At 41.3% G+C, this 24,992-nt stretch overlaps 1 protein-coding gene across 6 annotated transcripts; it reads right to left on the bottom strand.

The window, feature by feature from the left end:
- Nucleotides 1–223: 223 nt before the first annotated feature.
- mapk10 (mitogen-activated protein kinase 10) lies at nt 224–24,970 on the bottom strand (the record flags this gene model as incomplete). 6 transcript variants are annotated; one of them, XM_080756161.1, is made up of 13 exons in its annotated part: nt 224–366; nt 3,879–3,956; nt 4,309–4,372; nt 7,056–7,082; nt 7,977–8,101; nt 9,352–9,534; nt 13,905–13,976; nt 15,164–15,329; nt 18,088–18,226; nt 18,393–18,451; nt 19,095–19,224; nt 23,248–23,417; nt 24,902–24,967. In XM_080756161.1, the coding sequence occupies 13 exons, from the start codon at nt 24,965–24,967 to the stop codon at nt 224–226; spliced, it is 1,422 nt and encodes a 473-aa protein (XP_080612287.1). The 6 variants fall into 6 exon arrangements, with proteins under 6 accessions (XP_080612287.1, XP_080612288.1, XP_080612289.1 ...); XM_080756162.1 differs by lacking the exon at nt 7,056–7,082 and having other exon boundaries at nt 7,950–8,101; nt 24,902–24,970; XM_080756163.1 differs by lacking the exons at nt 7,056–7,082; nt 13,905–13,976 and adding an exon at nt 11,165–11,236 and having other exon boundaries at nt 7,950–8,101.
- Between the last annotated feature and the right edge of the window lie 22 nt (nt 24,971–24,992).

Below are 24,992 nucleotides of genomic sequence, written 5' to 3'. Positions count from 1 at the left end.
TTCGTTATTCTACACGTTTCCTTAAGTCCGTTTTTGTTCTCGACATACCCATTTTCATATTTTCGGATCATTTATTTGTATTTTTAGTTGTTGTTGTCGTATTTCCGTCAGTCATTTTTCTTTTGTTGGGGTATAGTAGCAGTAGGTTGGTTTCCTATGTATGGGGGGGTTCTTTCTTTCTTCACCTTCGGAAGAACGTGGGGTTGCGCAGGCAGGCGGCTAGTCACCTGCAACACCCCAGGGGTCCTGCGGAGGTCTCCAGGCTGCTGTCGGTGTCAGAGGCCAGGGTCTGGTCGGTGGACATGGATGAGATGTCGTTGACGGAGGACGAGGGAGGGAGGCTCTCGCTGCTGTTCACGGCTGCACCTGTGCTAAGGGAATACAACGGCAGCACGGGGGGTTCAGTGGTGGGAAAAAAAAGGATACTCGCATGTTTTACTGTAAGTCAGTGATTTTCAACCAGTGGCCCGGGGGCCACCAGTAGTCCTTGAGGGGGTTTCAGGTGGTCCCCAGCTAAAAGATGGATAGTTAGGGAGCCATAAGTGGACCCTTATAGATCTGTAACTGATATAATGATTATGAAACCAAATGGATCCTTGCGGGTCCATTTGGTTTGATTTCACACTCTCAAGAGTTAAATTATTGTTTAGCATGTGCATTAAACTGAATTAAGAAGTTTATATAATTAGGGAATTAGAATAATAATTGTGATTTAACGTTTGCCTGTTATCTCCCTATACCACATCAATACAGCTGATGGAATTGTGGAGATAATCTTATGATAAGATTATTGCTAGATAAGATTCTTATACACAACAATAACAAAACACAACAATAACAAAATATTCAAAGTTTTGGGTCTGAGAGGCTAAATCTCATTAAATGGTGGTCCGTGGCTCAAATGCAGAATAAATATTGGTCCTTGATATGAAAGTGGTTGAAAACTTAGCCATTTACAAATAGCTGAAATGAAGTGATTATATGTATGTTTTGTAATAATAATCTAAATCTACAAAGTAACTAGTAAATAATAATTTTTCAAATAATTATAATTATATTTGCCTCTGAGTTGTAGTGTGCATGGTAGAAGTAAAAGTATTGAAAATGGTACTTAAGTACAGTACTTATAAGTAAATGTAGTTACTTTATTTTACACCACTGAAGGAGTTACACGGTACCAGACGGCAGAACAATGAACAAACCACGATAGATAACAACAGAAAACACCAATAACAGCTACAAACAGTGATGTAACTCTGCCTAATTTATGCACCATCCCACGCCAGCACCGCGTTAATTATAGCCGACCTGCAAGCTCAAAACTATCAGGATTTGTCACTTTGTGTTTTATTTTGTAGTGATCTTTTTTTGTTTCCGGTTTTCTGTGGTGTATTCAGGTTGTAGTTTACTGTCATGTTCCTGTGTTTATTTTGTAGTAACGGCCTTGTGTTTCCTGTCTTCCATTGTAATTGTTACCTGTTTTGTCCCTGTTTTCCCACAAAAACAAATTTCAGCCACTCTTTTACTTGTAAAACCGTCATGTGACAACAAAGTTGATTCTGATGGTGCTATCGAAATTCTAAATTACATTTTCAGTGTTCGCATAAGCCTGCAAAGTCGTTGAGGCTAGGGCAAGTGCTACGACAAGTGCTAGTTTGAAGAGGTGCGTCTGGAGTTTACAGTCTATGGTCTGGAGAGGTGAGTCTTTAGACTACAGCGGAAGATTGGGGGTGAGTCGGCAGTTCTAATTGCAATGGGAAGTTCAAAGCCTGTGTAATGTTTCATGTTCACCTGTTTCCAGTGTATCTGTTAGTTTGTTGTTCCAGTGTGGTTTGTGAATTTTGTGTTTGTGCTCTGTATAAGGTATATTGTTGTTGTTTAGGGTTTGGGTCTGCTCAGTTGATTAGTTGAAATTTAACTAAAACCTTTTGACTTTTGATTTGAACCAATTGCCTGTTTGTTTGGATGCTGCTCTGCTGTCTGCACTTAATTAATATACCCTGACACACGAGTCGACCCGTTATGAGCTTGTAGGTCGTCTATTTTTGTCTGGGCGCTGTCTTGCGGTGAAGTATGAATCAGGCTTTAAGGTTCGGGTCCGATGAGCACCACTGTATTGTTTAGAATCATCCAAAAATCTTGTCATCGGTTGGGCTCTAACGTACTGTCACTGATGGCTCCAGAAAATTGTGACTGGGGGTGCTATGGAGGGGCTGGCTATTTAGAGGGGGGGGGCTAATGAATCTTGGTTTACATATAGAAGTCAGTCAATTTGGCTTGTTTGGAGGGGGGCTAAAGCCCTCCCTTGCCCGCCCCCCTAGAGCCGTCCCTGTGTACTGTGCGGTGGCTCAAGCAGAAGGAAATGCACTCGCGCTCTCTCTCGGCCCAGGAAGATCACTTGTATCTTTGTCTCCTATTTGATTGCTTTAAGTGCATTGTTTGTTCAGTCACAGTGGTCTCTCCAGAACTTCAGTAGGCCTAAATAGAACATTTGGCATACCAATTTCATCCAATGAGGAGAGAGAACGCATACAGGATAAACAAGTGAAATTGGAAGTGATGAAACAAAAGCAATGAGCAGCAGACAAAAGAGACCCTTGTTACTGAACAACCACTCTAAAATCATACTGCCAGCCTTTGCACTGCAATACATTGGATTGACTCACTGCGCGGCAATACTACGCTGCACTGCATGTGACTTAAGTCATGTAGGCCTGAGTCACTTTTCAGCTTTTTACAAATTATCAGTACAGTACAGAGTGCAGCACTGCAATATCCTGAAAAACATTGCATTACAGTACTGTGTTGAGTAGTCTCAGCATGTGCTTGATTACAAATGATGGAGAAAGAGAGAGACAGAGATATAATAGATTCATCAAAAGAACCTATATATTGTCTTGTCTTGAATGTAGGCCTGTGCATTGACCTGAGCAAAACTATCTTCTCTTGTGGATAATCTAACCTAAACTGAACACACGAGCAACATTCAACAGTTCCCATGAATGGCTGCATAGGAACAAAGGTGAAGCACACTAGCAACACATATTCCCTTTCCTGAGTCAACACTCAAATGTTAGGCACTAAGAAGCTGTTATCAGCACTGGATTCTGTGTGGCCCATTAAAGCAGTGATTCACTCCACTATGACCAATACTGCACTCATGTGGCAAAGTGTGAGAATTACACTCACTTTCCAAAACTGGTGGAATAATGCCATTAAGAGCAGACCAACTACAGCACAGACAGTATACTGTACTTGATCCAGGACCCCAACCTTAAATCATGAAATGTCGAAACATAGATAAACATTAGCTCTGGTCCATAGCTCTAATGCCTTCATTAGAGCTATGGAACTGTTCTACGCTTGCATAAATGCAGACCAGCCTCTCGTCTGTAACTCAGAGTGCGTCCACTAAGGAAAGTAGGCTTTCTAATTACACAAACCGCCTTTGTATTGGTGAGTAGGTAAAATGTTTTTTGTAATATTTCCGCTACAGAGGAGAGGCTGGTCTGCGTTTCATGCGTTTCAGGCCAGAAGCGTGGCAGAGCCTTAATGCAACGGCAGCAAAGGGCATTAGGGCTATGGACCAGAGCTAGATAAACATGAATAATTTAATTTATTTATTTACAATTTACTACGACGACAAGTTCAATAGCTATAGGCACAAATGTTCAAAACATTGCTATTGTAATGCAGTGTGTAAATTAACCTTACATACATTATAGCGTTGCACAAATTTGCAATCAAACAAACAAGATGAAAAGGACAGAGACATATGGGCAATGGACAGTGTTTTTTCTTTGGTTACAAGAGTAATAACTCCAAGTTATTATAGTAGGTTCACTTACAGAGCGATTAGGGCTATGTAGTGAGAGTACCTGAAGGTGAAGGCTGTCCCTTCACGACGCCATTCTTCGTTCTCTCCTCAAAGTTCATCACCTCTTTGTATATTAGTTCTGTCAAGGAAAAGAAAAGCATTCAAACATAGTAACAGAGGAGTGTGAATGGAACAAGAACAAATTCCATTTGACTCAAATGTATTTCTTGATCGCCTCTTGTCTTGATTGTTTAAACATGACGTCATATGGGCCACTATGCTCGATAACAGGCTTGATAAGTCCAAAGCTTATTGATACCGGGTACTCAATAAGCTTGTTATCGGGTCTTTTCGTGTATCGGGTTTCGAGCTCCATCCCTACTCGATGCACAAAGTTGGGTGTGCAAACTGTGCATAACATATCCCCGTGTTTGAACTAATATAACCACCTAATATAATGAGTTTTCCCATGCCAAGTTTGCCAACATTACCTTTCCATTCATCAATGGAATGTTCTCTCTCGTCAAGCGCTTTGTCATAGATCGCAGGTGGAGGCTGGAGAGAATAGAATATAGAACACATTTAGATTTGGCTTGGTTGACGAACCACACGTCACAGATTAAACTTAGTTGTTTCAAATAGTACAAAAAAAATGAAATTCGTGACACTGATAGACAACTAGACAACTAAATACTGTAGTCCCAGAATGTTCTTTAAAGGCATCCAAAAATGAACAACCCCGTTACACAAAACTGCTTTGTTCAAAACGTTACAACCACTGTGGAAGTACTGTGACTGGGTGCAGTCACAATGCATCATCCTCAGAATATGCTAAATGAAAAGATTTCATTTATTCATTCACAACCTACTAATACTGTAGGGATGACAAAATGTCACATTCAGTGGCAGTAGAGCACTCTGACGCTGTAAGAACTTAATTAGAATGAAAACAATTTGAGGTGAATGAAATAAAATGAGCAGTTAATAGCCTTGATTATTTATCATACAAATGACATATCGAGCTTTAATACACTGTATTTGTTCATTAAAATCACTCTTGATATATATATTTTTTCTTTTAAGATATTTTTGGGGCTTTTTTGCCTTTTTTTATTGATAGATATAGTAGCTTGACAGGAAACAGGCCCACCCTTGATATCTTTACACACACACACACACACACACACACACACACACACACACACACACACACACACACACACACACACACACACACACACACACACACACACACACACACACACACACACACACACACACACACACACACACACACACACACACACACACACACACACACATAGCCAACAATGAAGCAACTCAAAACCTCATAACTCTGACCAGGTGTCCAACCACCTGCTCATGTCCTATTTTGACGTCTATTGGGTTTTTCCTTGTCCTAGTCTGGTTATTGTATCCCTGTCACAGTCTAGTGTGACTGTTTGTCCCTGTCCCAGTCTGGTCATTCTGAACCTGTCCAATTGTCCCAGTGTTGTTGTGCTGTCCAAAGCTAGTCATTCTGAACCTGGCCCAGTGCTGTCCCTGCCTCAGTCTAGTTTGAATGTCTATCCAGTCTAGCTCTTCTGAATCTGCCTCAGTCTCAGTGGATGTTGGATTCCCATAAATAGAAAAATAGAGTCGGCACTCTGCAGTCGGCACACTGCATCACGTTCCCATAGGTAATTTATTATAATACCACCAAAGGTGGTATGCCTTTGTTATGCCTCTAGCTCTTCCTCAGACAATCACTGTTATCTGTCAAAAAGATGAAACATAACAAAGCTCTTGAGCTTATTGCCACTGTGGTCCTTAAAATAATGAACTACGGTATCTAATTATTTGTTCATTATAACTACCATAATCTAATTTATCTGTGAGAGCATGATCCAGTGTATGGACTCTTATTTTTGATATTTTTTTAAGTGGTACAACCACTTCAAGGATCAGCAATGTCTGTCCCTATACTGTATGTATGTCTGTCTGTTTAGGGTACAGGGTCCCCCCCAGTTTTAGTCATTATGCCAATTACCGTAATTCCTCCCCACACACATTTGTCACTGCCATCATGACCAATGAAGGGCCCCAGACGCCCTTTTTCAGGTCTTCAAACCAAGTACCGTGCAGTCCAATTTCCCCGAAGGGCCCCTGAGAGCCAAGGGCCCCACTGGCCCAATGGCTAATTTGTCCCTGAGCCTCCGTCCTACTCCTCCCGTACAACGCTCCCCGCTGACAGGTGCCGCCCCAGCCCGTCAGAGTACGTGCAGCGACAAATATCACCCTCCCCGAACACGGGCCAATGGGCTATATAAGCATGCACGCCATTTTGGAAAGAACTTGGGCCCCTTCCCTACTTCCTTCACAGGTGTTACATAATAATACAAATTAAGGCTGTTCCATTTTGGCCAAACAGAGTCAGGGTGCTGCTATCGTGCACGTTGGCTCACTCTGCTACACCAGTGGGTCTCAAAGTGTCCTTTGAGTGAGTTCCAAATGGCTCCGTACGGGTGTGTAACTCTGAGAGTGTACAAATGTGTGTATGTACATTTTGTACACTCTCAGAGTTATGGGGGTCCTTGAAAATAAAACATTTGAGAACCACTCCTAAATGGAACAGAGCCTTAATAAGTATCATCGGTAACACCCGTGAAGGAAGTAGGGAAGCGGCCCCAAAGTATGGAAGTAGGAAGAGTTATTCTGTGTGCATATAGCCCATTGTGTTCAAGAAAAGTTGCATGCATTCTGAATCATTAATCTACAATTCTACATAGTATTTCCTGAATACATGCAAAATATAGCAGGGCTTCTATTAATGGCAATAATCACTTGAAGGGAAATTAGCTGATTTCCAACCTAAAGGGCATTGTTCTAGTCAGTGAGGAGATCATTTTTAAAGTGTGGCAAAAGAATGCCCTATATCTTTTATGTATTTGTCACGTATATGTCAAGGCAGTGACTTTCTGGTGCAAAAAGCATATTATAAACACTTACATTCTACATGGTCAATATTGTGAAATGATGCATTTGACATCATTGTTTTGCAATGTCAACATTTCGCAGAGATATACACCACAATCTCCTCACATCAAAACCATGGGATTTAGGATGACAATATGACACATTTTCCTTTAACATAAAGCACATAAACTGTGTTTATCCTCTATGTGACTTATGCACACAGAATGAGATATTTCCTTGATGTCGGGCGGTGGCTATTTACCATGGATATTTGGACGAGATCTCTTGCCTTCATCAGCATGAAATGATATTAAGGGAGGGGGGAAAAACAGCAGAAAATGTGTTGAAGGAGAAATGCCATTGATGGCCAAAATACATCACATAGCCTTAAGTGCTAACATGGAAATGCATTTATATATATAATAACCAATCACCCACATCCTTAGCTAGCTTAGTAAGTAGTCGCTGGTATTTGGAGGAAGGTTAACTACAACAACAGAACTGAGACATCATGCTTGGTTTCCATAATTATGAATCAGAATGTGAACTACCCTGAAGGTAGTATTTTGGTGTGCACTCAGAAGTTAAAGGGGCACTAGCCACTAGATGTCTCCCCTGTACAACACCTGTTACAGTACACAAGGTTTGTTATTTCCCTGGTACATCTATACTGTATAAGTCAGCAAACATGATAACGCTATCGTGTTACTATGTTGCAAGAATATATTTATGGATAATGGCTGCCATCAGCTTACCAGTTAATGGTTAATTCTCATAAACGGGTATTCAAATGAACACTGATTATTTGAGTGTGTAAATGCTGTCTAGGGGTCACCAAAGCTTTAAACAAACGAAGATCAGGGTAAGAGAGTGAATTTGATATGTGGTCATCCACCTACAAGACTTTTTTTTCACAGCAGCCATTTTGACATGAAATAGTAGGGTAAAATTGTAGGTGTTAACCTGTTGTTCAGGTCAAACCGAGTCAATTGGTGCTGCCATTGTATAATGTTGGCTCAAAAGACTGTACTATGGAACAGAACCTTAATAGTATCATTGACAACACGACTGTGATTAGCCGACTATTTATTGTCAATATGGCTGGCTGAAAAAACCTGTACAAATGCACTCCGAGCATCAATAAATACTGACACACCCCCACAAAAGCAACAGGGCAACTCACCGCCTCCACCTCAGCGGGATCGTACCACACGTTGATGTAAGGGTGCTGTAAGGCCTCATCCACAGAGATCCGCTTAGCAGGGTCAATGATCAACATCTTAGACAGCAGGTCTCTGGCCTGGCTGGCTGCGGTTGGAAAAACAGAAACAAAACAGAAAAAGGATACATTTAATTAATTATTTCTACCAATCTGTATGGCGTAGTAGCCTATATAAGTTAATGTTAATAATACTATATATAACATATCATCTCTGTCGGATGGAAACCTCATATGTGCAACCTATTGCTTCATTGTTAATGGGAATTTACTTGTGTAGGACCGAAATAGCCAATTTGCTCGTCTACATTGTGTAGGTATAATGCCGATTTGCTCAGATACATGGCATAAATTCTCCATTTATTGTCAATAGGAATTTGTGTTTGTGTAGGACAAAAATAGACTGAGGGGTTTCTGCACGACAGCAACGTACGTTAGCACATCTGTGGTTGGAGGTGGCATTCCTACTCCTACTAGGATAGAAAATATCTCCCCTGGCCACGCAGGGATTTGGGACCCCCCTCTCTCTTCTGGAACCCCTCTCTCTCCACACTAACTCTTCCTTACATTCGACTCATGAAATACATAGCCTGATACTGTAGGTCTTCAATACAAAATGATACCTTGTGATATCTCCATTCCTCCCCCGCCTCCCTCTCTCTCTCTCAGTGGGTGTGTTTCCTCTTTACCACCGAGATCCCAGCATGCGGCGCAGGCAGCCAGAATACAAGTGATTCCTAGCTGAGAGTTTTACCACATAAAGGCTTTGATGCGAGCGCAGTGGAGCATACGGTATTCATTATCTTCTTGGTTGGATTTTCCACATTTAGAAATGGGCTGCCTACCATAATAAACATCCCTCTAATCGCAAATGAGTCAGGGAGGTGTTTTGGCTCAACCTATTCCCTAGGTAGTTCAGTTAACACACAATATTGTTCTCAATCTATTTCAGTTTTCCCATCCAGTACATTGGATTATTATCATAACTGATTCTGCATTGTGGCTATATATCTCACAAGCTCCATGCTTGAATTATTGAATAAGTCTCGATCACAAAACCACATAACCATATGCACAGAAGAATTAAGGCATCAATACATCTGCAATATGGTTCAAGTACTCGTAGTACGTAGAAAAGTATAATAATTTTAGGCTCTACATTTAGTATGATTAGTATGGTTAAGATCAATACACACCATTAGTGTTAAATTGGATTAAAAGTACTCACATTTTTCAAAGGTGAGTACCTTTGCTTTTTTCCAAAATAGCAGATCTACAAGCTCAATTAGTAAAAGTACCTCAAAATGGTACTGTGCCAAGCAGTTTTACAGGTTCTCACCTTTGAGTTTGTTGTGTTCGGAGTCAGCAGGGAACAGACAGTCAGGGAATAGTTTTGGGAAGGTAAGACCAGCGTACTTTGGCCGGTTCTCCACATAGTTCCTCACGGTGGGTTGCAACTTCTTCATGAATTCAGGTGTGGGTGTACCTAGCTGCTCAATCACCTTGTTCCATTGGTCAATGTCTGGAGCGAGGGGTGCGGTTAAAGAAAAAACATACACACAGCTGCCTATAATGCACTCACATTTTCAGTGGCACATCAACATAAAATACCACAGATTTATTCTGATATGAGTGCAGTATATGTTATTTAATGTCATTACATGACAGCCACATTACCAACCGCATCACGTACAAAACATTTTTGTACGTGATGCAATTTTTTACATTTCTAAAGTAGGCTAGCATTTTTAAAGTAGGCTAGCTGGCGCCACAACAGTGTCCTGAAATCAGTCTCAACTGTCAAGAGGACATTGTTGAAAATAGTTTAAAAAGTTACCTGAGGCCTTTGGAATAGTGGTGCTGGAGTTGCATATTATAAATCTAAATATATTACCCCTGTCTTACACAATTAGAGAATGTAGAATCATTGTTATTTTGATCAATGTTTGCCTGTAATCTCTCCTAATTGTACCAACATCAATACAGCATGGGATTGTGGACAAAATCTTATCCAATGATTTTAGTTTTGGGTCATGCTAAATGTCATGAAATGGTGGTCCGTGGAAATGCTGAGTGAATAATGGACCTTGATATGAAAAGGGTGGAAAACCACTGGGTTAAAGTGCTATAAAATGCCAGACATCCTGCATGTGTCTTGTTTAAAGATGTCACATCCTGTGTTTGGCCAAAAGCTCAAAGATGTCCCAACGATGAACCCACTGATAGTCTCACAAATGAGAGATGAATTCAGCTGCACACAGTAGACTAATGTGAGTGATTAGCATCTTACAACAAAGCAGGACCCATGGATAGACAATCATTTTGTGTGCGCGCTTGCATTGCACGGAAACTGAGTGACAGAGTGCGTGTCCGTCCATCAATCCATTTGTCCACGTTTGCGTGTCTATTTAAATTGATTCAAGACAGTTGCATTCAAGAACGTGCATGCATGCGTGTGTGTGTGTCTGTGCGTGTGCGTGCGCGTGCATGTTGGCTTGTACGGCTGTGCGCGTGTGCGCACTTGTGTACTCATACACCCCTTCATCCCATTCAAACATCCTTCACTATTCCCATCCTGCCTTCTCACAGACACTGCCAGTAGAGGTGGGAGGCTGCCAGCACTGCCAGCGAGCCCCCCCATTACCTCATCTTACTGGAACGTCAGTCACACACTGCCACCTCTCCCTTAGTCTCCATTGCACTTTGGCTGTGCACACGAGAGAGAGAGAGAGAAACACATTATGTAGACAGAGAGGGAGGGGGGTTCTTATATACAGGATGTTTTATCCATGGTTGTGAAGCACTTTGCTGGATTCACCCAGTTAGAATTCCTGCTGATCTGAGGTTCTGATTCAGATGGTATACTTTTTGATATGATTTTACATCCCTCTGGTGGAATAGGGGAAAACCGGGTGTGCACTGTGAACAAAAGAGGGAGTCATACTGTACAAGCAAAGTTCCCGGTGTAAATTCAACTCTTGTATGTGGTTCAAGACCCCCAGTTTGGTATAGGCCACAGACCAATGATTTACCTGATAACCCCATAGAACCCCCTAGAACCTTACAGGGTTCTAGGGGGTAATCAGATAAATCATGAAGGACCCCAGTTTGAGAACCACTGGAGTGTAGTTTGGGGACAGGCATAAGGATACGGTCAGTTCCAGGGAACAGCACTGTTCCTCTTATCACCTCTCCAAAGATGCATCCAACTGACCACATGTCCACTGGATTCGTGCACATGCACACACACACACACACACACACACACACACACACACACACACACACACACACACAGGCATATTGTCAACACTACACATTTGTGACCTGTTCTTTGAAGTCAGGCCAAAAATCTGTTCGTTTGGGTTCATGGGCATGGTCAATGCAAAGACGTAGGCGCGGTCCTTCACATTATGACAGTGATATTAGGTGTATTGTGAATTCAAGGTGGTAATTTAAAGATGGAGTGCCGTGATTTTTTCCATTTCCCCCCCCCATGTGTTTATGAGGTAGCAGTTCTTCATCTAGGTGGGGTTATGTGCAATGATGTCTTCCCTTTGTATTTAGGGTTTCTTCCATGGAGGCTGAAACCTTGACAGTCAAACGTGCCAATGAAAAAGAACAGTGATATAGTGACATCACAATATCATCCCCCTCCCCTAACCCCTCCCCCTTTATCAATTATCATACAAAGCTGTTGGTGCGGCTTCAGTTCAGGTGGAGCATCACCCATCACCACCCACCAGGCAAACCAGGCATACTTAATGAACTGGTGGGCATGTCCACATAAAAAACCTAATTTTAACAAATACTGTACACTTACAATTCTTCTATATAATAGAAGTTCTAAATTCTATATAATAATAATACCTGATGATCATGTTTAGAGTGGAAAGAATCACGGCACTCCATTTTTAACAAATTGAGGAGGACACACACACACACACACACACACACACACACACACAGAGCAGTGTTTCTACCTCAAGGTATATTGTACATCCCACACATAGGCAGCTCTCTGCAGATGCTCTAATTAGCACAACGGACCATTAATATTCATAGTGCGCGAGCAAAGGAAGGAGCTCGAGAAAGGGAAATGAGCTCCTCCTGCCAAAAGAACGGCAACAATGGATCGGAGGCAACAACTGTTGCTTCGCCCACACACAACAAAACAGGGAATTCAATAGACTGACTGCATGCCTGAATGTTAATGTATGATGCATGTTATTGCGTGATTAAAAGATCAGTAGAAGTAGATGCTGAAAGAGATGTTACAAAGTCAGCCAAGTGTGAGTTTGTTTGGGTTAGAGTAACTACAGCTATACACCTCAGTGTTGGGACAGTGAACTTATGGTACAGTAACAGTACTGACAGAATCATTCGAAATTATTGTACCCACTCCAAAGGGTGATAAAACAAATGTAAAAGGCAACTAGTAATTAATTATAATTAATTTGCAATGATTATGTACAAAAACATCATAATTCTGTGTTGCCTTGCCCAGATGATGCATTTCTCCAATTCACCCTGTCACTTAATTTCCACAGCAATGCTGTTGTTTCGTGGTTAATTTCATCTGTCACATTATATCATGGATGGTTGGAATGCCATCTAGCTTTCCTCTTTCTGTTCATGCCAAACCATCTTGAATAGAGACGACAGTATCTATCGTTGTGCAGAACCAATGATGATCCACAATCCTTTTAGATTGTTTTATTTTATTTTATTTTATTTTTTTAAAACCATAATCGGACCTTGTTTATCCTCTTTTACAGCACCAGTCCTAAAATATGTATGTAAGAAGAAAACACTGTGTGACAGTGTACCATTAAATATAGGGCAACAGTCAGATATTTACATAGACTACTAGTCCATATTTAGACAATATCGGTTTCTTAAACAAAATACTGTATGGAAAGAAATATCTTAAAATAAGATCATTTCTCGATAACTGCTGAAAAGGGAGCTAATACCACAGTGGGGTTGCCAGCCACTGCTTGCCAGCCCCCACCATAGACCAGGGGGAGGGTGCAGACTAGTAGACAACCACCTCCTAACACATGGAGTGACCAGCCCCCACCATAGACCAGGGGGAGGGTGCAGAGTAGACAACCACCTCCTAACACATGGAGTGACCAGCCCCCACCATAGACCAGGGGGAGGGTGCAGAGTAGACAACCACCTCCTAACACATGGAGTGACCAGCCCCCACCATAGACCAGGGGGAGGGTGCAGACTAGTAGACAACCACCTCCTAACACATGGAGTGACCAGCCCCCACCATAGACCAGGGGGAGGGTGCAGAGTAGACAACCACCTCCTAACACATGGAGTGACCAGCCCCCACCATAGACCAGGGGGAGGGTGCAGACTAGTAGACAACCACCTCCTAACACATGGAGTGACCAGCCCCCACCATAGACCAGGGGGAGGGTGCAGGGTAGACAACCACCTCCTATGGTACACATGGAGTGACCAGCTGCCACTTGACAGCAGAGGAGGGCACAACGCTAACGGGAGAACACATTTATATCCTTCTTAGCTCCACCCTGACCAGTAAGTAAGTAACTAATGTAGCAAGAACACCATGCCCTGCACGCCTGAGGCACCGCGTTGCTAATCCAGTCCCCATGCTAATTATTGTTCTGTTATTGTAAATTTAAAAAACATATTTCTCTATGCTGAAATTACTGCCTAACCTCTAACCCAGATGTCCCTATTTTGATCGTTCAAATTATTAAGATTAAGATGTTTAGAAAAGTATTTGACATTTTTGCAATGCTTTTGTACATTTCTCGGGCTTCGGAGATTAACAAGTAAAAAAAAAAAAAAAAAAACAGTTGCCATCAGATAAAGTCACATATTATCAAAGCTGTCTGTTAAGGATACAGTCCCGTCCAGGGAAGAGGATTTTGTGGCGCACCATTTCTCCCATAATGCACCCCACCGACCATATATCCACTGCACACACGGAGGTGAGTGAGAAAAGGGAGAGAGAGACAACGCAGGAAAAGTTAATACGGTGTTAGATAAAGGTCTACTCCACTAAGGGATGAAACAGTGAGTAGACAGTCTCTGTTATTCAGTGTGGGAGAAAAGCATTATTCAGAAGGATGATATTATTATGAAAAGCACAGGTGTGTGTGTGTGTGTGTGTGTGTGTGTGTGTGTGTGTGTGTGTGTGTGTGTGTGTGTGTGTGTGTGTGTGTGTGTGTGTGTGTGTGTGTGTGTGTGTGTGTGTGTGTGTGTGTGTGTGTGTGTGTGTGTGTGTGTGTGTGTGTGCGTAAACACACAAGGAGATACTGTTTAGACAGAAGGAAATGCAGCAGAAGAAAAGAGAAAGCCTGAGCCTCGCACATCCATCCATTAACATTGTTGTCAAAGCAGGACCATGGTAATATAATAGTTTGGGATTTTTCATTATAGTTTAGTTTTAGTTAGTTTTGACAAAAAAAAAGAAGAAATCAGTTAGTTTTAATTTAAAATCGCTTTAATTTGAGTTAAAATTTGTATTACGGTAGTTTTAGTGTCAGTTTTAGATGTATTCATATTTTGGGTCAGGTGCAGGATTAAAAAAGGTCAGAGTTAAGGTCCCTGCACACTGAGCGAGTTTTTCGGATTTTTAGCAGCGTTTCTTTTTCCGAAAAACTTGTCCAGTGTGCAACCACCTTAAGTAGTCCTATTGTGTAATAAAAACTCAACAAAATACCATTTAAAATTGTATATTCGGGTACTAGTGGTAACCAGAAAAATTGGTATTTTGTCTATAATTTCAGTTTGTTTTCATTAGTTTTGTAAACACACAATACAGTTTCAGTTAGTTATCGTTTTAGTTTTTTTTATTATAGTTTTTATTTAGTTAAGTTAACACAAATGATTTTATTTTTTATTTATGTTTAAAATGTAGTTAACTATAATAAACTTGAGCAAGACAAACTACTAAATGAGAGGTGGGTAATTTAACATGTCCCGCAGGCAGTGCTGAGGTCCCAAATGGCATCACAACACAATATATTAATAGGGTATTTACGGAGGGGAAAAATCATAAAAGCGGATGGATGGAGATACAAGGTTTCTGCTTAACAGTGACAAATATGCACAGTATGACATGAATATTACAGTATGTACAGTACTCACTCCACACTCACCATTCTCCTTGTATCCCATTCCCAAAATGACTTCTGGGGCTCTGTAGTATCTGGTCACCACATAGGGGGTCATCATGAAACTTGTGCCGGCGGTCCTGGCTAGGCCAAAGTCCAAGATTTTCAGGGTACAGTCTGACTTCACTACTATATTGCTTGGTTTTAGGTCCTTGGGAGGAAATTGAAATGCACATTTAGGGCTCATTAGTTGGATTAGAACAGCGGTTCCCAAACTTTTCTTGATATCTCTGCTGTCGGGAAGAAACCACCTACCTCCAAAATGTTCATTTTTCAGGAAATAAAAAATATAGAAATTTCAGGAAACGAAGAAAACCTTATATTTAGAAAACAAAGCAATACTGACTCATCGAAGTTGGTGCTGTGACTTTATGGGCGCGTTCGGAAATGCGCCCTGAACGCACTGGTGTGCTCTCTTGTCGTTCGTTTATTCAGTGCACTCAGTGCGTTGTCGTTCTAAAATCCAGTGCGCGGCGCACCGGGTGTGCCGAGTGCACGCACTGAGCAACCCTACCCTGAGGGTAGGGTTGCTCAGTGTGAATGGTGTGTTGTAACTGGTCGTTGAGGTAGGGTTGATCAGTGTGAATGGTGTGTTGTACTGAGCAACCCTACCCTGAGGGTAGGGTTGCTCAGTGTGAATGGTGTGTTGTAACTGGTCGTTGAGGTAGGGTTGATCAGTGTGAATGGTGTGTTGTACTGAGCAACCCTACCCTGAGGGTACGGTTGCTCAGTGTGAATGGTGTGTTGTAACTGGTCGTTGAGGTAGGGTTGATCAGTGTGAATGGTGTGTTGTACTGAGCAACCCTACCCTGAGGGTACGGTTGCTCAGTGTGAATGGTGTGTTGTAACTGGTCGTTGAGGTAGGGTTGATCAGTGTGAATGGTGTGTTGTACTGAGCAACCCTACCCTGAGGGTAGGGTTGCTCAGTGTGAATGGTGTGTTGTACTGATCAACCCTACCCTGAGGGTAGGGTTGCTCAGTGTGAATGGTGTGTTGTAACTGGTCGTTGAGGTAGGGTTGCTCAGTGTGAATGGTGTGTTGTAACTGGTCGTTGAGGTAGGGTTGCTCAGTGTGAATGGTGTGTTGTAACTGGTCGTTGAGGTAGGGTTGCTCAGTGTGAATGGTGTGTTGTAACTGGTCGTTCGTAAATAAGGCACACTGAACGCACTCTGTGACGTCACCGCCCACCACACTCAACAAACTGACCACATTCCCGGTGCGCATAGCCCTATATATTGTCAATTACTTGCACGAGAGGGGGAGAGGTGGTGGAGGTACAGTAACTGCTTTAGCAGACAGTTTGAGGGTCCAATGGAGTTAAGATGTTTTGTCCGAAGTGCGTTTTGTGACTTCATTGGTTCAATGTTTTTTTAAACCAACACACAGACATAAAGGGTGTTCAATAGCACTGATTTTTGCACAAATTATGATCAATCAATTGATTGTGTTACCGGCTTGTATCAGTGGAACTAACACTGTACACTTTTAAGTTCCTAATTATCAGTGTCACAATGGACATCATTCACAACAAGACATTCGTTTATACAAAATGTCAAATTATTATCAATCTTATAGCTCAATAATCTGTCTTGAGAGATTACATTATTATTATTTTAGTGTTTTGCTAATTGTTTGGGAGCGCACTTACAATATCCTCACGGCCCACAGGTTGGGAATGGATGGACTAGAAATGAATACCTCCAGTGTTTATATTAGTGATGGGAGATTAATCGGCAAACACATCGGTATCGGACCATTTGAGTTTAGATTAATCGGCATCGGTTTGATTAATCAATCAGACCGATTAATTAATCCGTCCGATTAATCGGTCTGTCTTTACAGATAAACAAGCCCAAAGTAACAGCTTGAACAGATCTACAAGCTCACAATATTAAATATAAAGGTATTTAAGTTAAATCTGACTTGCCTAAGCCTGCAGTGCAGACAGACATGTTACATGTATTTTTCAAAATGGACAAAATTATTTTGTCAACCTTTTCAATACAGAATGATATCATATCGACATCGGTAATATCGGTTATCGGCCATGTCACAGGGCAACCCGTGCCCTATATATACATAAAACTGCTCTCTATAACATGAAAGGACTAATGTTTTAAACTGGTGTGTTGGTATTTACATGTTCGCTGATTGCTTGCAAATTTTCTCTCCTGGCATTTCCCTTGATGAGGAAGTGGCCATGTGCTATGCAGGAGAGGGGTGTTTCTTATGCTTTGAGAAATTGTCATTGAGTTTCATGCAGATTTATACTTGTTTAATTGTAACGCATTATTGAGAATGTGTAGGTTACTTTGTATTCAAGGTGTTATTTATGGAAGTATTTGAGAAGAAATGTTGTTAATTGATTCGATGTCCTGTGGTAGGATCCACTCCTATTTAAAGGAGGCTGCAGGAACAGGCTAGTTAGTTAGATGTGGGCAATGACACAGGTAACATCCCTGAGGGAGAGCTACAGGGCGTCAGGGCCTTGTGTGATCAGTAACACAGGTAACATCCCTGAGGGAGAGCTACAGGGCCTTGTGTGATCAGTAACACAGGTAACATCCCTGAGGGAGAGCTACAGGGCCTTGTGTGATCAAGGTACAGCCTGAAGAGAGCTCTTAATCCAGTTTGGTTTTGTTCAGTAGTGTTTGCTCAAGTGTTTATTTAGTTTAGTCATTTTTCAGTATTATTGTTATTGTCCTGTTTTCGCACTGTTGAACCTGTACTGGACTTTGGTGGAGGAGTTCAGGGGGAAAATAAAGACCCTTACACTGCATTTCTGACTGTTCTTGGAGCCTTGGCCGTTCGGGCAACTTCACAGGCCATAAAAGCAATTAATTACATCGAATATCGATATCGGCCAAAATGTCTCATCAGCACATCCCTAGTTTATATATGTATCCTACCCTGTGAATGATGCCAGCTGCGTGCAGATGTTTGATTCCACAGAGCATCTGGTACAGGAGGTAGGACATCCTCTCATGGTCTAACTCCATCTGAATCACCTGGCAGAGGTTAGCATCCATCAGCTCCATCACTAGGTACCTAGTAGAGAGGAGAGGACAGACAGACAGACAGACAGACTCTAATTTCTCTGCATGATAATATAATCCAAGAGTTATGAACACATCAACGCTCATAGAATGACATTACATATCAAATATTTAAAAAAAGATTTAATCTTGTTTGTTTATTTAGTTTATGTACTTACACATCCTGGAATTCCTCTAATGATTTCTGTTGTGTGAAAACATTTAATAAACTGATGATCTGTAAGAGAGGAGGAGACAGAAGGAAAAGGTTCAGCATACAGTACACATACAGTATGGATACAAATGCACAAATGCACAGACACTGCAAATGAAAGAGAACCTTTTTCTCAGAACAAGTGCACCCACCCCCAAATGTCCTTACACCTGACTCTCCGAATGGCTTTTTCATGAACATTTAGTGACATATTTCCTAGTGAAACAGGGGCTGGAGAACAGCTATTAACAAACTTATAATGTCTACGGCTTTGAAAACCAATCATATCACCGTCCCAATAATGAATGATTGGTTCTGCCTTTTTTTGAACTGAGCATGTCATAATAGGCAGACATTCAGCAAAGATTTAGAACAATCAATCATTCAACTGAATGTTACATTCAGTTGAAACAGCAGATTTACAAGCTCACAACGCAGTATTGCAACATAATGCATTATGGCCTTATAAATAGGCTATTTTTTATCTATTTGATTTGGTTTTAAGAATTTAAACTCACACATTTTGTGAGTTTCCACTCCGTTTAAGCAACAAAAGTTGTGAGATTATCCTCTCTAGTTGAGTGTAGCGTTTACCGTGTAGAGACTGAAGTCTATTATTTTAGGTCATCTATTGACTCATTCGCCGGTCTTCCACACAGTCACTTACATTTTTGTGATTGACACATTTCATGAGCACCAACTCTCGGTACGCCCTCTTGGCGTGGGTCTGGTTCTGGAATGGCCGACTCAACTTCTTGATGGCGACGTTTCTGTCCAGGACGGCGTCATAGCCTGCACTGCAACACAACAACAACATGGAGAAGAGAAGAGAAGGCAGGAGGACAACATAATGAATCAGCCAGGGAGTGTGAGAGAGAACCTTTAGTGTGACACTGAGGGTGAAAAACTACAGCTGCCGTACAGAGTAAAGACACCTGCAATTTTAGTACTCACAATGCATAAAGCAGAGGGGCCAAGAACATAGCGATGATGGGATAAAAAAATATATGTCAAGCTTAATATATCTTAATATGTCTCCCTCTGACATTCAGAGAGAGAGATAACGGTGTCTGTCATTGCGTTAACAACCTTCAAGATGACATGATCACAAGTGCAGCTAACTCATCTACACGGTAAAATAAAAAATTCTGAGAGTGTACAAATATAACCAAAAGGACGTATGGATGTATTCTTTTTAGCGTTTTACTTTTACCACTTTTTCTCCCCAATTTAGTTGTTATGCCAATTAATTTCTCCCCCCATTTAACTCCTTATCTCTTCTTTTGGACTATAGAAAACATAGAAATGTTATTATACCCAATGCCTGATTTGTGTTTTTTTTAAGAACTTCAAGATACTGTAGTATGACCTGACATAATTTCTATGTGTAAACCCACTCTGTAATATAGTAGTAATAGTTGGAGTGTATCAATAACCACCAGGCAGTGCTATAAAGACCATTAAAATGAATAGTATTAATTATGTAATATTAATAATAGAAGTTTTGAATTGAAGAATTGAGTGCAATTTCTAGACCCTAGTGTGAGAGTACACAGCAGGGTAATTACAGTAAAATACAGTATACTTAATACTGTATTTTACTTTACTACTGTTGATATAACAACTTAGTACGAAATGTTTTCTAGCTACGGGCGATTAGAGAACAACTGTTTCTCTCAATCCCCAAGTGCTGCCAGAGGACTAGAAACGATAAGGGACTGTAGTTTGAACGCCTTGATGCAGGCCGTCTCGTTATTGCTGATGTTACAGGTAGAGTAAATGGAACACTTTGCAATTTCAGGGAGAACAGAGATACTACCACCCTCTTGTGAATTGCAAACCAGACATTATAATTATCGACCTGCCCTATCCTGAGCTATTGCTTGCCGTATGTATGTAAGGCAAAGGGAAAGTCGCGATTTCCTTCACTATATTTTCACAGCTGAATTCCCGCAGTGCTCATTGCTTTCATCTAGAGGAAAGTGTCAGAACAGAATCCTTTCAGTCTGTTTCACAAAGATATGGAACAGGAAGTCACGGAGAGTCATGACACTAATTTACTTGCCTCTCCAAAGGAAGTACTAAAGTAGCGTAGATAGAGCAGTGATTCTCAACCCTTTTTAGTTCAAGGACTGGCAGTTTGATATGCGTTAGGCCAGAGACCCCCGTTTAAAACCATTTCAATATCTCTGGGACCCCAATTCGGATATGCATCCGCACACACCCATTATTGCATGATGCTGGGCTCAACTGTTCTTACCGGCAGCTCTTTCAGGGCGCATTTGTCACTCTGAGAAAGCACACGTTTCTATTGAGATATTGAGGCCATGTCAAGGGTCATGTCCACGCTCCAATATATTTGGGAGTCCAAACTGTACACACTAAGAACCAAAATCAGACTTTACAGCAGCAATGTGAAGTCAGTGCTGTTGTATGGATCAGAATGCTGGCGAGTCACAACACGGGATATGAAGAAGACCGATGCCTTCCACAATCGATAACTCAGGAAAATCTGCAAATCTTCTGGCGAATTCAACCTGGTAAAGGTTTGAACTTATTTTTATGCTGTGACTGGAATGTGTGTGTGTGTGTGTGCGTGTGTGCGTGCATGCGTGCGTGCGTGCGTGCGTGCGTGCGTGCGTGCGTGTGTGTGTGTGTGTGCGTGCGTGCGTGCGTGTGTGGGTGGGTGCGTGTGGGAGAGGAGGATACAGTATAGAATACAGTGCAGCTCCTTGTCTCTATGGAGAGATGAGATGCTGTGTGGCCATGGAAACAGCAGAACCCTGGAAAAGCATTGAGCCAATAGGGATTTGGGTAAATCCTCCCAGCTCTCCAAGCCTAGTAGTGAGAGATGATGTCAGTAGCAGGTGAACTCCTTAACGCATCCCTCCATCTTAAACAGCTTCATGAAGCCGCTCGCCTTGACCAAGCCTTCAGAGGCATGCCGATTATGTGCTGATTGTGTGGGGTCAACTTTACCAGATTAAGTCTCGGCAGTTTCAAAGACACAAGTACTGTTTACCGTTTCTGTTGGACGTTTCTTGGGCTTTACGTTACATATAAGGGAAGCATGACATGAGGCATAATGATGTTTATGTATGTTAAACCTTTGCATCATATCTTGGGCCTTGGCTGTTAACAATTTTTTTGTGGCAGGGCCTGATAGATTGTACTGCAATGAGGACAGTTAGATGCAGGGACATTTTCATTCATTTATTATTACAGATTATTAAATGCCAATTGTAAACTATAAAATAATTGAAATCTGAAAAGATTTAAGGACATATACGTATTTGAATGTTGATAACGACTTGGAACCCAGCGCTGTGTTTCTATTCTACGTCCGAGCATAGACATGTCGCGCGTCATTCTCTTGTATTATATCGTACTTGTATTATTTCCCACCACGGAGTAACCTCGCGGCAGACTATCCTATATAGTCTACCGCATGTACAGTAGCTATCCACCTCGGAGGAAAGTCTGGTAAAGGCTGGCAGTATCGGTAGGTCAATCAGAGCCAGGCGGGGTGGTACAATGTCTATGCTCAGACGTAGAATAGATATAGGCGTTTCTACTTTCTACATATTGTAGATTGTCTGTTTTTGGCAGAGATTTGGTGTAGATGGACGGCTGGATGGCATGCCACATGGACTGTAGAAAGAGATTGACCATAGACTGTAGAAAATAGAGATGGACGAAAGCAGTTGTTGTAACAAAGGTCCATATTTTTTTACTAAGAATAGAGGGTGGATAGAAAGCTTAGAAAAACCCTGGAGGGTATCTCACACCTCCAGCAAAGGACATATTATGAGTAGTTTATTCTAGGATTCTAAGGCTTTTGTTTAAACTGAAAAACAACAGCATAAAAAAACATATTAGTCTAGCAGCACATCCTATCAGACCCCGTTTCCCCTGGCAGTCTGCTACTGCAAGATTGCATCTACAGTATGTACAGTGTTACTCCTTAATTATTTTTCTTTTTCTGATTTTCAGAGTGTCCACCATTAACAATACCTTTTTTGCTTATTCATTGTACAAATGTACAATAATGTACTTTTGTATATAGTGCGTAAGTAGTTAAGAGGCCTCTTTCCATCTAAATGCATGTACAGTAGCCTATGTCAGTCAGTGAGGTTTATTTAGTTCATGTCGTCCTATAATAGCATCACATATGACACAGAATGACAGCTTTGCGTATAACCGAGGGCAGCACCGAGCAGAGATCAGGAGCAGAGGAGGCTCAATTAGATTTGGTTCTCTCTCTCTCTCCCTGCCATCCAACACGCCGACGTCCCGCAAACAGACCTGACCCACACATTAGCAGTCATAGCTTGTCTAAGCTCTTTTGCAAATGTATACAATTACTTTGGAAGGGACTAGGAGATGGAATGAGGCCATGAGAAGAACGTGACGGGCGGCTGAGGAAGGAGTTATGATGAGAGAGGAGAGGTGGAAAGCAGCAAGATATGGGCTCATAGTCATTTCTAACAGAGGTACTCGGATCATATTGGGCCGTTATTTGCATTATTGTTTTTACCACCTATAGTTGGAAGCGATGCAAGTCGGGAACGATGCTAGTTGGGAATGCATGCCCCACCCATGTATGTGTACGTGTTTCCACTCATCTGAAAGCCAGGTGACACTGGTGAATCCAAGTGCTATAATTGTTAGGATCATCCACCCACACGTTATTTTAAGATTAAGCTAACTAGAGGATAATTTCTCACATTTTCTCCATGATGATGAGATAAACAACAATCATAAGATGATATGATGAGGGACAAAACAACAGCAAACATCATTCAGTGTTGAATTCTTACCAGACGATCCCCTGAGCCCCAGAGCCAATGGGCTTTAGGTTCTGGTACCGTTTCAGTACTGTGAAGGTGGAGTCTCCCACTTCCACACTGTAGAACTGGTTGTCCACTTTGCTTTTACTCATGTTGTAATGCTTGGCGATGTACGACACATCCACTTGTTTACCAAAACCCTGCATGAAGCAAACACAATGGAGGGCATGCATTAATAGAGCTTAATACTACAATGGAGTAGCTGGTTTACATTTCATTGAATAGCATAAAATGGTATCACTTTGTGCAGTAATATAGAGGTAAGGCCATAACCGTGCACAAAACAGATGCACAAACAGATTTCTATGTACTTCTAATTTCTGACTGGAGGTGTGAAATCCACTCCCGTGGGGTAAGGAAGGGTGGCAGGGGTCATTTTGACTGAAAACGAATAGGCAGATGGTATAATTATGTCTAAACAGAGATGATTTGAATCAAATATTTAGGAAAAGTCAAGGGAGTCAGGGAACCTTCTGAGAGCTTCACTGGCAAAGATAATCAACTTCAAAATCTCAAATGGGTCAGAAAGACTCTCAACAGGCCCCTAAAAACAAATAAATAAAAATGAAATGTAATTCAAATTGTGATATAGTATTACTTATAGCTGCTTTAATTACCTGTTACTCCAATATAATCAATAAAAAACAAACGACAGAGACAGATAAAAACTATTTATGTGTAAACAATGATCAAAATGAGAGCATGGTCCTGGGAACAAGACAATTGACAGGACATACAGAGGTGCAACACTTTTATTTATTATACTTATTCTGTAATAACCAGGTAGTGCTTCTAATAGCATTATCCATTATTTATTGCAATATCAAGTTCAAATTTGTGATTGCCAAAATATGCAGTTAAATACAGTGATGAACTGAAACGGAATAACTTTAGAATGACCTCAAGTCAGAGCAGTATAATGCAATTCCAACAGCACACCATCTCTCACACATGACTTAATAGAATGCGCCCTTCATATAAACATCCTTACAGTATGTACACAATACTGTACACAATTCAAATACAGATCAATTAAAGGGAAACATACATGCTTTTAAAGCACATTGATTCCAGTGCATTGTTGATGATTATCATAGTCTATTCCCATCATGCATTTTGTGGGTATGGGTATAGTCCCGATCTAATATGGTTACATCATCCTGAATACTCTTTGATCTAATATGGTTACATCATCCTGAATACTCTTTTCTGAAGTAAGAACCTTTTTTTTTTTGCCATAAGCACACCGACAAATTAAATAATTTTGTGACACTTTCTTTTTATAAATAAAGGTTGCTTTTGTTCATATACAGAGGTTGACACTATAAGGTCTCAGAGGCACTTGCCCATCGGGTGAATACAAGTCATGTTCCCTGTACTTGCCCAAAGGTCATCTTCAAGTGTTTAGGCAAACTAAAGACGATTGCTTCCACACTCAAACATACAGTACTTGCCTGTTCGGGCAACCTGAAAGCATGTTGCAAACTACACTTGCCCGAACATTTTATTTACTTGCCACAGGCAGCGTGGCAACCGTTAGTGTCAACCTCATGAACACATAACAATGGAAGGGGAATGGAAGGGAGTGTATACTGTACCTTTTTTACCTGTACGGAACACACACCTGACAAAAGGCTATCTTCACATCCAGGATTGGTTGGCTGCAGTTATATAAGAAATGTCTACCCATAAATACCTGCAAGACAAGACAGAAG

This window comes from Protomyctophum bolini (genome assembly GCF_963924005.1).
Source record: "Protomyctophum bolini genome assembly, chromosome: 22".
Classification (NCBI taxonomy): Eukaryota; Metazoa; Chordata; class Actinopteri; order Myctophiformes; family Myctophidae; genus Protomyctophum; species Protomyctophum bolini.
Note: the sequence above shows the minus strand (reverse complement) of the source record. Positions and strands in the feature narration are given on the sequence as shown.